We start from the raw sequence: 15,278 nt of genomic DNA, 5'->3' as shown, positions 1-15,278 counted from the left end.
CACAGAGGAGGTGCCCCACAAATAGGGCTCTAGGTGTGTGTGATGGATGACGGATGGTATTTAAATGTCCAGCACATCGCCACAGCCATGAGTCACACCCAGTTCAGTGTCTCTGATTCCTGCTTTTTTTTTTTTTTACTTTCACTCAAGAAAACTCATTGGAGTGTGAGTGCAGAGGGCGTTGTTCTGGGGATGACTACACTAGTTTATTCTGCTCTTTGTAAAAGTGAACTGCCTGAAAGCTCTGGTTCCCTAAATTACTTAGGAAACCTCCCAAATGTTTGTGCTGGGGTGACAGCCTGTGTGGATAGTACCAAGGTGCTGGGTGTTTTCCGGGCTGGGGATCTTCAGTGGCAGCCTCCCTGGCAGTCTGTGCCCCCTCCCGCCATCTCCCGGTCCCAGTGAGCCAGTTTAAGTCTCGCTGCTGGACCACGCAGCCCTCCATCCTTCCCCGCCCCCCCAGCAAAAGACGGGGAGGGTGAGATGTGCCCCTGTAACTTCTCCAGAATGATTTTGGCTCCATCTTCCTTCTTATAAAAACTTAGGTTTTGTGGAACTCAGGGAGAGTAGATTAGTTTCACACGCTTGAGAAACTGGTTTTTAAAAAAGTATTAGGATAGATTCTTCAACAGCAAGCAGCAGGAATACTTGGCCCAACTTGCCTTCCATTTACCTGTCCCAAGACAGGTTGGGCATGTGGAATTGCTTTCCGTGGGAGTGAGAGTCTCCTTTCTAGGTGCAGTCTCAACCCAGGATTTTGTGTGGTTTCATTCCTTCGAAGTTCCTGGGGACGGGATTTGGGGGGCTGGGGGGACTGTCTCTTCCCTACTGGAAATCACAGAGTTCCCCTAAAGCTGTGAGGAGATAGGGTACACCCATAGGGGCAAAAATAAAATCAGACATCTGGGGTTATTACTTCTTTCTCCCCTAACACTTCAGGGACTCTGGCAATTAAAAGCTTGTTATTAAGTGCAGCCTCTGTGCCAGGTTGGGAGCTGTGAGGACTGTGCAGATAATGGACAGAGAAGGAGACTGGGCCCCTGCCTTGGGTAAGACAAGGCATAACACACATAGAAAAGTGATAATGATGCTAAAAACAGCCCAGAAGAGATGAAGCGTGCCTTGGAGGCACCGTGCTTGATGCGTGGACAGGCCCTGGTCCAGGAACCTGGACACAGCTGGACCAGCCACTGCTGGTGTCTGGTTGGCTCCTACAGGGCCACGTGGCTCTGGAAGCAGTCTCAGAATTAATTCTCTAAGACTGCTTCCCCGTGAACTCAGAATGCAAATTCTTTGTACATTTGCTGTTTTTTATTTATTTATTTTATTTTATTTTATTTTATTTTATTTTATTATTATTATTTTTTTAAAAAGATGACCGATAGGGGATCTTAACCCTTGACTTGGTGCTGTCAGCACCACACTCACCCAGTGAGCTAACCGGCCATCCCTATATGGGATCCGAACCCGGGGCCTTGGTGTTATCAGCACCGCACTCTCCTGAGTGAGCCACGGGCCAGCCCTTGCTGTTTTTTCTTTTTAAATAAAAGGTCCATGAATCACCTGTAAGCCACCAGGGCAGATTTCTTTCTTCTAGGCAGGAGTCCCCCCTGATTGTTCAGATATAGTGGATGGGTTTTTTGTATGTGGCATGCCTGGAGCGTTTGGATGAACTTGTTTGGTTGGGCAGCTTCGCCAGGAATCTACTGAGTGCCCAAGTTTGGGGCTTCTCTCCTTGCCAATGAAATAGATTAGTCCTGTTTATTTATGGAGCATGTCTTTGGCTATTCCACCCGTCTACCCACCCACCCAACATTCCTTAAATGCCTGCCATGCTCTAGGTACCACGTTAAAAGTTGAGGATTCCAGGAGTGAGACGTAGCCCTTGCCATTTGAGAATGCCTAGTGCAGTAGGAGAGGCAGACTGCAGATTCCCCAAAAAGCCCAGGATGGAGAGACTATTTCCTTTAGAGTGTAGCATGACTGAGTGTAGCATATGCAAACAGTGATGATGCAGAATGGCACCTGCTTGGACACACGGGGTTCTGAGTAGTGGCATTAGGATTGAGCATGCAGGGAGGTCAAACACTTAAGCTGGAGAGGAAGGAAGGGCCCAGCGAACAGCCCGGACAGGGAGGAGATGTCAGAGGGGATGGGACAGATCAGGAAGCAGCAAGGAGCCCCAGCGTTGCCAGGGCTTGTGAGGGTGGAAGGGGCAGAGTGGCTGGAGAGGGGTTCAGAGGGTGGTTGGGGGCTTGGCGTGCATCAGGTGTCCCATGAGGACTGGCCCTTTGCTCATGAAGGCTGATGATCTCCTAAGAAGAGAATTCCATGGACTCAGCTTCCGTGCCTCAAGGGGCTGCCAGGTGTGTTAACCACCACTGCAGTGAGGGCTGTGGGGGACTCTGCTGGAACAGAAAGGGAGGAAGGGGGCACATGCCACATTCCTGGAGCCAGGAAAGTGACCATCCCTTCTGTGGCCCTTCCGCTTCCCTTCGTATCTCGTCCTCTTTCCGCGTTCCCACATTGCTGGTTTCCCCACTCCTATGAGGCCGGTCCTCCTCATTTTCTTTCACTGACTCTGTCTTTGGTGTCTGGAGAGTGAGAAAGATGACTCATGCACAGGAGTGACGCTGGCCCTGAGTCACTTCAGGGGAAGTAGGTACAAAGGAGGACCTGGCCATCTGGGGGCCTGGATTTTCGCTCTGCTCCCCAACAGCTGTGTTACTGGGCTGCGGTGTCCACACCTTCAACAAGGGATCTGAGAAGATGCCATCGGGTTCGTTCTGGCTGGGCATCCTGCAATGCCAGCACTTCAGAGTCTCCCTCCCCTGGCCCCACCCCTGCCTGTCCCACCTGTTTCATCAGCAACGGTATGGCAGGAGCAGCAGAGAACCGCCTTCCCCTTCTCGGAAGCTCAGGAGACCAGGAACCCCAAAGTTAGACTGTTCGTTGTTCACACGCTTATCAGAACATCAGGGTTTAAATGGCATTCATTCTGTTACAATACAGACCATTAAGGTCCATCTCAACATAGAGAACTTTGTAGTCCCCTGAGTGGTTTTTTGGCTCTTATGAGCATGGAATTTAGTTCAAATGAACATGTTCCAGAAAAGTGCCCTCTCATTCTTTAGCCTTTGAGAGGGGAAATGACAGAATGCCATGTCCTCTCTGTGGGTCTTGGAGCAAAGTGGGGGTAGCCGAGGCCCCACCTGCTCATGCCTGCCGACCACCCAAATGCCCAGGAAGGGGTCGCCACTGCCTTTAGGAACGTTAGTGATACAGTCTGTATGTCACAAGTCACTTTATTTTTTTATTTTTCATTTTATTTTTATTATATGGTGGCTGGCTGGTATGGGGACCTGAACCCTTTACCTTGGTGTTATCAGCACCATGCTCTAACCAAGTGAACTAACTGGCCTGCACCTGCAGGTCACTTTAGATCATCCACCCAATGCATCCAACAGCTGACTTTTTGACAAATGATTGCTGAGTGACATCCCCATGGTCAGTGCTGTGCGGGGGAGAGATTAACATTCATCCTGGTGGAAAGTGAGCTGCCCTGTGGGAGAGATGCGGGTGTTCAGAGGGGCATGAGCAGGTCTGAAAGAGGGCTTAGAGGTCAGCACTGGAGGTAGAAGGCCCAGCAGACATGGTTCTCACTCTTCTGGAGGTCAGGGAGGCACAGCTGGATGACAAAGTGCTGCTAGGGCCAGGGGCCGGCACATGGAAATGTCCATATCCCTGTGAGTCTCCAAAACTGGACACGACCCACACACAATCACAAAACAACCATAACTTCTCTGCAGTACAGTGATTTTTCCAAAGGCTCACTAGTCTCAAGCACTAGTTCCAGAATTCTGGGTTTTAATCTTTCCACCTTCGTTGCAACAAGATTTATCATGTTTTGGAACAGACTAGTATTGAATCCACCCTCTTGTCATGGAGGCTTCATTTCGAAATCCAGTGTTTCCTGCCAACCTCGTTCTGGGCAGAGGAGGCCTGGCTCCCCAGAAACTAGCTCCTCAGCCCTTGGGTGCAGGGACTGCCATAGTAGGCTGGGCTTTGGAGTCTTCCGGGCCAGGGGGCTTTGGAGGATTCTGCCGTCCTGGCCCCTCACTCCTGGAATCGCTGGCTGTGGCGACATCCTGTGGCCTGATGTGTAATTGCACCTCGGTGGTGGGAGGCCCCTCTCTGTGGCTGCTGGCCCTTCTGCCTTTTTTTTTTTTTTTTTTCTCTGCTGCTGTCTCTCTCTCTCTGTTCTGCTTTTTCTCCTTTTCCCCCTGTAGACTCGGCTTTGCAGCTGGAGAGGCTGGTCCGTTTACCCTTGGGAAAGCACTTTATCAGGCCGGGCGGAATGTTGTCTCAAGTCACAGGAAATCCATGCTTTGGGGGATGGCCCTCGCCAGCCAGAGCCAGATTTCTTCGTGTGTAAGTGGCCACATGGAGCGCATTTAAGAGCAAGGCTCTCAACCCAGAAATGACAGGCAGTGGCAGTGCCCAGGGCAGAAGGGAGTGGGCCTGCCATGGTTGGGCAGGGTCTGCGAGTGTAGATGAGAAGGCAGTTGAGGCAGGTGCCCTGGCTCTTGGGATAGCAGGAGTGTGTTCTCTTTGCCCCTTGCGGCAGAGGCAGTGTAGGGAAGGGCGAGAGCTGGGTGGTGTTCTGAGGCCTATGAGCCTGCTTGCTACGGGAAGGCAGGGGGAGTGTGAAACTTGGAGGCTGGACAGCCCCGGATTTAAATCCTAGCTTTGCCTCTTAACAGCTTATCTGACTTTAGTAGTTCACCCAGAACATGTCTGTTCCCTCCTGTGCCTATTTTCTGGTCCAACAGTTACAAGATGAGGAGGGGGAGAGAATGGAGCCCCACAACACATGTATTTTTTAAAAGCTGCCATTTAAAAGTATGACTCTGTGCTATGCACAGTTCTAAACACCTTGCGAGCATTGTTTCATCAAATCCTTACAACAACCCTGTGAGGGAGGGTCAGTTATTGTCCTATGTTGTACATGAGGATTTGGAGACACACAAGGGTTAAGTAACCTGCCAAAGTCACACAGTCCTGAAGGGCAGAGTCAGGATTCAAACCCAGCTGTGCAGATCAAACACTCCACATGAAATCATGCTGTGGTGCTGCCTCTCCTCTCCTAAGTTTGTGGTTTCATCCAAGGCTGTGGTTCTTGTGTTGGGAGATGATGAATTGAAGTCCCCTCCTGCTCTTTGAGTTTATCTTCCTTCCCCACCCAGTACCTGCCATGTGCTTCTTTGATGTATGGGCAGGGTCAGGAAAGAAGAAGAAATATGTCAGTGAACTTGAGCGAGGCTGGAGCTTGTGACTGGAGGCTGTGGGGCTTGTCAGACCCACAGAGGTGTCCTCTTACCCTGGCACAGGAATCCCCATGCACGCCATCTTGCTCGGCTGCCCTGAGGACTGTGCGGAACACAACAGACTGGAGAATGTCCACGTCCTCAGACCTGCTTCCGGGCTGGGCGTGGGGGCTCCAGGTCTGATCAGAGCCAGCGCCTGACCTCGAGGAGGGTTCCCCGACTGCCCAGATGTGGGAGTCTGTGCCGTATCCCACTCCCGGGCATATGAAGGAGAAAGTCAGGCTCGTGGGCTGAGACGAGGGTATGAGGAGCAGAGGTGGGGACGATGGTAGGGCGTAGACCCCACGCTGCCAGAGTGCACGATGAGCGGCAGGACTGACAGCTGCTGTAGACTGCGTCAGAGCAGCCATCCGTGCTGGCCTCCAGGGAGGACCCAGCCCCCCACAACACACTGTGGTGTTGAGTGGGCATCTGCCCCTGCCACCTGGCTTTGGTGGCCTAGCCAGGGCACATGAGCACTTCCTTGCCCAAGCCTCAGTTCAGGGATGTGTTTTTGTGTGGAGATTCTCCTCACCCCTCTATGTCCTCCTGGTGTCCAGCCTGCCACCTGTGCCGCCCAGCTTCTCCCACTCTCCACCGCTGCCCTTGCCCCAGCCTGGGCCCAAGCCAGCAGAGGCCCTGTCATGTTCTGTCTGGAGGGCCTGCCTCTCCTCGTGACAGTCAGCATCACTCATTTTAATGTTGGCTTCATCTGTCTCTGGATTGGAGGTGGGGTGGGTGTGGTGATGAAGGAGAGAAGGGAAGACTTCACGATTACTCAGTTTCCACAGGCCGCTGTCCCTGAGTGTAGTATAAATCTTCCAGAAACCTCTCCAAGTGATCAAACACCTACCTGAACCCAGACCTTCTGCATGGTAATCACCTGGGTGGCTCTGACTAGCTGGGTGCACCTTGGCCTTTGCCGCATGAGCTCCGCTGGGGGTCTGTGCCAGTGGTGTCCCCTGCACATCCACACATCTCCCTGTCGTGCTGGTAATTGGACTTTAATGGGTTCTTTGTAGTTAAATAACTTGGCCCTTGAACGGTTTCTGCCCAGTGCTTCCTCCCTGGCTTGGTCTGGGTACCAGTGCTTATCACGGTGTCGGGAGATGGTTTCTCCAGAAATCTTCTCACGTCTGAGGTTTTATCACTTCCATTGGGATGGGAGAAATGGAAGAGGCTGGTGGAGAAGCTGCTGGCCACAGAGCGTTGTGCAAAAATGCCTGACCTCTGCTGACCACCAGACCGTCGGTTGTTTTCAGGGTGTGAGTGTATGTGTGCTCATATGTGTAACCTACCAAAACTCTTCTCATTCCTGTTTCTCCCCCTTTCCTTCTCCGATTTAGGTTTCTTGAAATCCAGAAGCCCAGGCTCTGTAAGGTGCTTCGTATCCTCGCCTTTGCTTATCCCTACACCTGGGACTCCCTCCCCATCTTCTACAGGGTAAGGGCCTGGCTGCACCTCCTCTCTGCTGCGGAAACTCCAGGGAGTCCATTGTTTCCTGAGCTTCTGGGGGTCAAAGCACTGCTCTGGGCACTGCAGGACATGCAGGAGTCCCAAGTGCTTGATGGCACTTGTGAAGTGGTTAGGAGACCACTCTTAACCATGTACACAGAGGTCCTGACGGACAATGTGACTGGGGGCTCAGGAACAATCCCCAGGCAGGGCAGGCAGCCTGGGTTTAGTAGAGTGAGCAGGAGAGTGGGCTCTGGAAGTAAATCTGTAATATTCACTGCCAGTCCTTGGACAGGTTCTCTACACCTTGATTTTCCTCATCTGTAAAATGGGTGTGGTAATAACACCTCTCATTGGGCTGTGGGGAGGATTACATGAGATAACAAGTAAATTGCTGGCTGGTGTCAAGAGTTCAATAAATGCATTATTGTATATTACCAATTAATGTATTATTAGTATTAAAGGAGAAAATATGAATGAAGGTCTTAAAGGATAGATGGGAATTAGATGGAAGGCACAAAGGAAGAGGGTGTAGGAGAGATGACAAGAAGGTCAAGAAAGGGAAAGTCCATGCACCCTCAAATCACATGGGCCTGAGTTCAAATTCTGATAACTGTTGAGGCTCATACGAAATGGTGCATGAAAAAGGCATAGTCCTTAGGGTGTGGCAGCTACTGGCATTATTGACAATAATAACACAAAAGCTACACTAACTCTAAAACAGTGTAATGTTCATAAATAATACATTTTGATGACTCAGAAGTCCTTCCAGGGATTTTTGGGCCTTAAAGCCTTAATTAGGAGCATCAGTTCAGTGGACGTGCTGGTTAAAGGTGAGTTTAAGTGTGAATAGACCACTTTTTACTATACTTACATTTTACCCGTAGAAAGAGTAGCAATATATCTAATATGGTTTTTCTTTTTCCCTCCTTTTCTTTTCTTTCCTTCCTTCCTTCCTTTCTTTTTTTGTAATTAAATAACACAAAAGGCTCTCATGAGCATTTGGGGGATTAAAATACAATCGTCTTGGGTCTACTGATCACACTCAGAATAGGAATTCTCACATAGTCCCTGAGAGTTCCCTCTTCCAGGCCACAGGCCTGAGGAGGTGAAGGCCTTGGCCTCTGGAGTCCCCACATGTGTGCCGAGATGTGTGGGTGTCAGAGCCTCCCACAGTCTCAGCTGTAGGTGTCAAGAAGGAAGAGGGCCGGCCTAAGGCCAATCCTCCTCCCAAGGCCTGATGTTTCTCTAACCACCTGCAGCTATTCCTGTTCCCAGGGGAGAGTGCACGAAATGAAGCCACCCTGTACCACCAGAAGCACGTGCTTATGACCCTCCTGGCCTCTTTCCTGTACTCTGCTCGCCTGCCGGAGCGCCTGGCCCCTGGACGCTTTGACTACGTTGGTGAGTGGGCAGTGGCCTTGCTGCTGTGCTCGTTGCCCTCTTGGCTGATGTTTTAGTCTGTTTCTGTTGCTTGTAACAAAACATCTGAAACTGGGTGATTTATAAAGAAAATAAAATTTATTGCTTATAGTTTCTGAGCCTGGGAAGTCCAAAGTCCATCTAATGGTGGTGACAGTGACCCAGGGGTCTCACATGGCAAGATGATGGAAGCAGAGAGAGCAGAGAGAGAGAGAGCAAGAGAGACAGACTCTCTTCTTTTTAAGCCCTCAGAACCATGCCCCGGACCACCATTTTTAATCCATTCACTACTGCACTGTCCTGCAATCCAGTCACCTCTTCAAGGCTCCACCTTTCAATTACCGTAATAGGATCTCCCACCCTCTTAACAGTGGCAGTGGGGGCCAAGTTTCTAATACGTAAAACTTGGGGGACACAATTCAAGCTTCAATGAGTTTTAGGGGGGACATAATTCAGTCCGTTACAGGAGAGGGGTCCCATTCCTAACACCAGTGGATGTCATTGCAAAGAGGCAGGCCGGGGCAGGGAGAGAAGCAACTCTGCAGGAAGCTCACCAGGCACAGGCCAATGTGAGTGACATTGCATGGTGACAGAGGCTAGGATGTCCATAGTCAGTACATTGCTAGGTAGGATGGGAAAGGATGGAGAGCAGGTGGCTCTAAAGCATTCTGATGGGGTATTGGGCCGGGGAAGTCCTCCTATTACATAGAACATGAACATTGGGGGCAGCTGTGGAGAAGAGGAAAGACAGGGTTCAGATGGCTCTGAGCTACCAGGCAACAGGGTCGTACAAAGGAGGGGAGATGTCTGTCTGCTTGTGCATGGTGGGTGGGAGGGTCCGGGAGTGGTGGTGAAGCAGAGGTTCTCAGGGTGTGGTGCCCAGACCAGCAGCATCACCTGGGCACGTGCAGATTCTTGCCCCCCACCCTCCCAGACGTCCTGAACCAGAAACCCCAGCTGGGGCCCAGCACTCACACAGAGGCTGTGTGATTCTCCAGGTGGGCCTGAACCTCACTGAAGTTGAGAAGTGATGTGGTCGAGAGAAGGTGTCTGAGTCACTGCCGGCTGAGTTCGTTTCCTCTGTCTTGGGAAGGGCTCGGGGCTCTGTGGAATGTGTTTACCCCACTCTGGCTCTGGGACTGGCTGGGAGGAGGGCACCCTTGGGTCACTTTTGATGAAGGTGACAAGTCTTTGGGATGAGAGTTCCTTAGATAAGTCCATGGGAATCAGAGGGCCAGTCATTGTCCCCACCATGGCAGGAACCTTGGTTCTCCCCAAGCCCATTTTGTTCCCAATTTTCCATCTCCTTTATCCTGAGATGTGGCCATATTTGCTTTGTTTGATCTGATTAGAGTTCCATCTCCTTTTCTTCTTTTATCCTGCCAGAAAGGGTTGCAACTAGCAAGATATTTAGAGGGCAGATTTCCAAAAAGGAGGAGGATGAGAAGCTGGGGAATTGGAGGTCCCAGGCCCTGCCACCCTGCCCACTCCCCAGCCCCACCTGAGGAAGTAGAGGTGGCTGTGTATGAAATCTTGGGAGCTGCAGGAAAAATAGCCTTGGTGAAAGGAAGAGTCAACACCAGTTGACAATCCACCAGAGAGAGCCCGTTTATTAGGCAGCACACACACACATATATAGGGCTTTAAGGGGAAAGCTGATTGGCTTAAAATACAATCCCTACTTAGCATACTGCATGGGGTTTGGGGGGAGCTGATTGGTGTGTAATTCGCGCCGGCGGGAAGGAGAATACGGAAGAGAAGGGCAACCAGCGCCATGATGGGGTGTGGCCGAGAAGGGCTTATGTGATCGGGGTGTGATCCCTTGGGGCATTTGGGTCCCTACACTTGGGCCTTCTTTTGCCGACATTCTGTCTTCTTAATAACATTTTATTTATTCATCTTCATCTTGTCCTCTTGGGTCCAGGAGTACAAAGCAAAAAGGCAGCCCTGGTGGAATGGGGGAGGATTTGCTAGACAACAGTTTATGACAGATCATTAACAGACATTTGGGAAGTTCTCAGTCCTTGAATAACGGAATCCGCCAGCGGTGAGCATTGCCCTCCAGCACCAGCTGTGAGCTGCAGGCAGTGTGGGAAGTGCTGGGCCGGCATGGCTAGCACTGGCCTGCAGGAAGCTCATCCCTGCATCCATTGGGCAGGATTGCTGAAATCACTCTTCTGCTGCAGCCACACCTCAGACATCCTGTGTTTGTGGCTGTCTTTTGTCTCATGCCTTAATGGAGACAGGCTTGAACCTCAGTTGGTGAATGCTGCTGGTCATGGCTCTCTGCATGGCTCTTGGGGAGCTCAGCTCTCTGTTGCATCACATGCAGATCTGGAAATCATACACAGCGCATTAGTATAGCTTGAATCAGGTGGGGTGGCACCTCCAGGCACATCTTCTTCCTGGGGGGGTGATCTTCGTGAGGAATGCACCACAGTCACTCAAGAATCTTCAGCCCTCCTACACTCTTATTCGTGACTCTACTCCTGTTTAGTAGTGGAGGTGGCCAGGCTGGTTTTTTCCTAGGACACGTTCATTGAATACCTTCTGGGACAGGTCCTGGGGGTACAACACTGATTTTTTTTTTCTTTTTAAGGGAAGGAGAATCCTTATTCAACTCTCATGTTGTGTTAGTTTGCTAGGGCTGCCATAACAAAGCACAGTAGACTGGGTAGCCCAAACAACAGAAATGTATTTTCTCATGGTTCTGGAGGCTGGAAGTCTGAGATCAAGGTGTCGGCAGGGTTGGTTTCTTCTGAGTCCTCTCTCTTTGGCTTGTAGATGACCATCCTTTCCATCCATCGTCACATGATCTTTTCCTCTGTGTATGTGCACGTCTGTGTCCTAATCTCCTTTTCTTATAAGGACCCCAGTCATAATGGATTAGGGATTATTTTTACTGAATTATCTCTCTGAAGACCTTATCTCTAAAATAGGGGCACATTCTGAGGTGCTGGGGTTAGGACTTTAACGTAGGAATTTTTTAGGGACATAGTTCAGCCCATAATATGTGGTCTTCTCATCTCACTCCTGCCGTCTGAGGGTTGTCCCCCAAAGCAGTCCCTGACCCCAGCATCGGACTCTTCTCACCAGCCGCCGAATCAGCTTGCCCCTGCCCACTCCCACCACCCCCTGCTGGACTCCTACCCTCTCAGGATGATCAACGGATGAGCAGGGTCCAGCATGGTATCAGGGAGGAAGAGCCGCTGGTTGTGTCTGTGATCGCTCAGCCACAGGGAGAAGACCACCTGGTAACCGGCCAACAGAAAATTCAGCTGGCTTCTCCTTTGGCACTGAAACCAAAATTTGAGCTGATAAACGCTGGCTCTCAAAAGATGACCTTTGGTAGAACGTGGTGCCTCACTTTTTCATTTGGAAAATGAGACTAGTGGAGAAGTTGTTTTTAAAATGAATTTGATTTGCTCTGATGGCCTCTTTTTTTTTTTTCTTATAACGCTTTTTAGAAATAAATTAAGGTATATTTTACATATTAAGTAATTTCCCAGCGTCAAGTATAGTCACGCATTGCTTAACAATGGCAATTTTGTTGTTGTGCAAACATCATAGAGTGTACTTACACAGACCTGGGTGGTGTGGCCTACTGCACACCTAGGCTGTGTGATATAGCCACTGTCTCATATGCAGTTTGTTAACTGAAATGTTGTGTCGCACACGACTGTATGCAATTCAGTGATATTTTTAGTAAATTTACCAAGTTGTACAACCATCACCATAAGTCAGTTTTAGAACATTTTCATTACCCCAGTAAAATCCCTCATGCCCATGTACTGTTAATCCCATCCCCACCCCTGCTCAAGGCAACCACTAATCTACTCTGTCTCTATGGATTTGCCTATTCTGGACATTTCATATAAATGGAATCATACACTATGTGGCCTCTTGTCTGGCTTCTTTCACTTAGCATTATGTTTTTAGCATACATGCCATTGCATGTATCAACACTCCATTCCTTTTTATTGCTGGTTCTGATGGCCTTTTCTGTATTTGCCGCAGGTCACAGTCATCAGTTGTTTCATGTGTGTGTGATCCTGGCCACGAACATGCAGATGGAAGCCATACTTCTGGACAAGACTCTGAGGAAGGACTGGCTTCTGGCCACCTCCAGGCCCCTCACCTTCCCTCAGATCGCTGGAGCTGTGCTTCTGTGTGTCATCTTCAGCCTCGGCAACATCATCTATTTCTCGGCTGCTCTGTATCGGATTCCCAAGCTGGAATTACATAAAAAAGAAACATGATTCAGACCGTAAGCTGTTCATGCCAGATGTTAACATTATGCTGCAACACCATAACCACCATAAACTGGTGGCATGGCACTGGCTTACAATGGCCTGAAATATTTATAATGATTGGTGTCTTGGAATTTTTGAATGGGTTCATGTCAAAAAGGTATTTAACTAGGGAAATCTTTCTAGATGTGCACTGATCCTATATGTGTGATTTAAAAGGGGAACGTGGGTGCAATCAAGTCCTTGTTAAGGCAAATTATTGATATTTCATTATGTTTTAAACTTATTTAAATTGAGGTTTTCAGTTCTATTTAAATAGTTGGATTAAGTTTACTACCCTTGTAGTTTTGAATTCCGCTTTAAAAATGGAACTTGCTTCATTTGATGAATTCCATGTCGCAAAGCTTCTCCCAAGAGCTCCTGTAGAGACCTGTCAACTGCTTTGGGAGATTGACCTGGAAAGGTCACTGGGATGATTTGAGAAAGAGGATGCTGGGTCTTTGGGAACCCTGGGGACTAAGACAACATTCCAGATTGAGGAGACCCAGTTTGGGGAGGGATCTTCTTCCCTTCCCCACTTAGTGAAGGAAATGGACAGAGGGAGAATCCCCTTTTCCCGCAAGTCCATTCTGCCTTCAAAGTGCAAGTTCCCATGTCATTATTAAGGATTTGGAGTTTGTAAGTTTTTTTTCTTAAGTCCACAGTCTACGGCTGGGTGTCATGTGTTCTGTGATGCTCTGTTTTCTTGTTTCCAGTTTGATCTGCAAGGTATTACGCAGTGCAGGTACAATTTGTCAAATAAGGGAGGTTGGCTGAGTTAATCCCAATTGGTTGTGCTCATTTGTCACCTTTTAAACCAATGAAAGTGCTCTATGGGAGGATGTTACATATTTAATATTGCCTCAGCATTTCAAATATGCTGCAACATTTAGCATTCATGTGCAGAGGATGTTAAAGACCTTGCCAACAGGATGGTCAAATGTAGTGTTCTCAAGTTTTACTGTGATCAGAAACACCTGGTAAGCTGGTGACAAATGCAGACTCCTGGGGCATACCAGGGGATTAGGCTTACTAGGTTAAATGTAGGTTTTGTTTAGGAGATCTGCCTGGTAGCCAGTCCCCCAGATGACTCTAATGCCAGAGGCCTGGGGCTAAACTTGAAGAAATGCTGGTGTCACACATTCCAGAAGGCATTGAGCCTATCAGCTTTGTTTTCATTGATCTGAGTTTCAGCAACTCATGACCTGAAGGTGTGTGCTTCCTTTCTGTTCCAGAATTTTCTACAGTGAATAGTACTAAAACACTGAGCATCTTCTCATCTGTTGCACGAGTAAAGTTCAGTATTTCATGGTGTTTTCAGGGAGTACAGAAATGCTGATGCAAAACAGTTTCTAACAGAGACCTATCAACCCCTGATCTGCACTTGGTAATGACTTAAGGGGCCCTTCGTCATGATGCAGGACTCTTTGCTGACTCGGGAATACCCCCATACCTTAGAATACTGTCTCTACAGTTAACCAGCCCAGACATTTGAATGACCTGGTAGGTAGCCCATTGTCTAATCCTCTGAGGACAAGTAACAGTTTATATTGGATGAGAGTGGTCAAGAAATATGATTTCATTAGTTTTATTATCTGTTTACTTCCTCTGGGGAAGGCAGACTGATAAAATTATATGGGCTGGTAAATTTTTAGAACATTAATTGCAAGCTGCATGACAAAATCTGTTTTTTTGGCAACAATCTGACATTGTTAGAGAAATTTCACACCAGCAAGGTCTGTGGGCTTCTACTTCATCTTACTGTAACTTCGACTTTATGGTGAGAAAAGGTACAAAGTTTAAATGCCCTTTTCTGGTAATGCCAAAGACATAAAGTGTTTTAAGTTTTCTTGTTTAGAGATAATAAAATAATGTTCTCTGTTTAGCTCAGAAATAGTTGAAAGATAATGGGTAATCCATCTGAAGGGCTTTTAGATGATTTAATGTTTGCTTATGTTGCTTTTTTATCATGCTTAATGATGAAAATGAAATGTTAAATTAAAATAAGATCACGTGTTTTATAATGTTTTTATATGTTTGGTAAACTTTAGTCCCATTGTATACTTTTGGACAGTGTTAAAAATTAAAATTTTATAATAGTTTGCAGTACACTGATTTGGACGCTTCTAATGTGAAATGAGACTGGGTTCAAATATGTTAATTATCATTAAGTATTAAGTAATAGACATTAGATGTCTAACGTGGGTATAGTTTTACTCATGCCTTGTCAAAAAGCCAAAGTCAAAAAGGTTGCCAGGAGGTCAGTGGAAGACCTCACTGGAAAGAGGTCTTTTAGGGGCTGGCCTGTGGCTCACTCAGGAGAGTGTGGTGCTGACAACACAAAGTCAAGGGTTAAGATCCCCCTACCTGTCATCTTTTTTTTTAAAAAAAGAAAGATCTCTTTTAATGCATTAGTTCTCAGTTTTTATAAAATGTCTCAATACACTTAGGAGCTGTGACATACTGCCACTGGCAACGATTACTCACCATGGCACTGACTCAAAGAAATTGTGGTGGGGCAGGGCACACTTCTAATGGGATGTACTTCTTCCCCTCCCCTCGCTTGAGCAACACTACCCTACAGTTTACCAGATATTACAGTTGTGATGAAACTTGAATGTTTGAATGAGGCCATTTAATCAACTTTACCTCCTTTGCTTACTGAGGGTTTCATTTTCCATTGTTCACGTTTTAGAGAATAACTCTTCATCTTTTTTCTATAGAAATGAATTTGTAATTGTCAGTA

The 15,278-nt window shown here is 48.0% G+C and overlaps 1 protein-coding gene across 1 annotated transcript in view; it reads left to right on the top strand.

Annotated features, from left to right (window-relative positions):
- The window catches only part of PAQR5 (progestin and adipoQ receptor family member 5), a 60,823-nt gene extending 48,321 nt beyond the window's left edge, over nucleotides 1-12,502 (top strand). Inside the window, exons 6-8 of the mRNA XM_063090030.1 lie at nucleotides 6,713-6,809; nucleotides 8,084-8,225; nucleotides 12,261-12,502. Of these exons, the coding sequence (XP_062946100.1) occupies nucleotides 6,713-6,809; nucleotides 8,084-8,225; nucleotides 12,261-12,502 (481 nt within the window). The remainder of the gene's footprint in view (nucleotides 1-6,712; nucleotides 6,810-8,083; nucleotides 8,226-12,260) is intronic.
- Nucleotides 12,503-15,278: the final 2,776 nt, after the last annotated feature.

Source organism: Cynocephalus volans, chromosome 3 (genome assembly GCF_027409185.1).
Source record: "Cynocephalus volans isolate mCynVol1 chromosome 3, mCynVol1.pri, whole genome shotgun sequence".
Classification (NCBI taxonomy): domain Eukaryota; kingdom Metazoa; phylum Chordata; class Mammalia; order Dermoptera; family Cynocephalidae; genus Cynocephalus; species Cynocephalus volans.
This window is presented reverse-complemented; position numbering and strand designations above follow the sequence as displayed.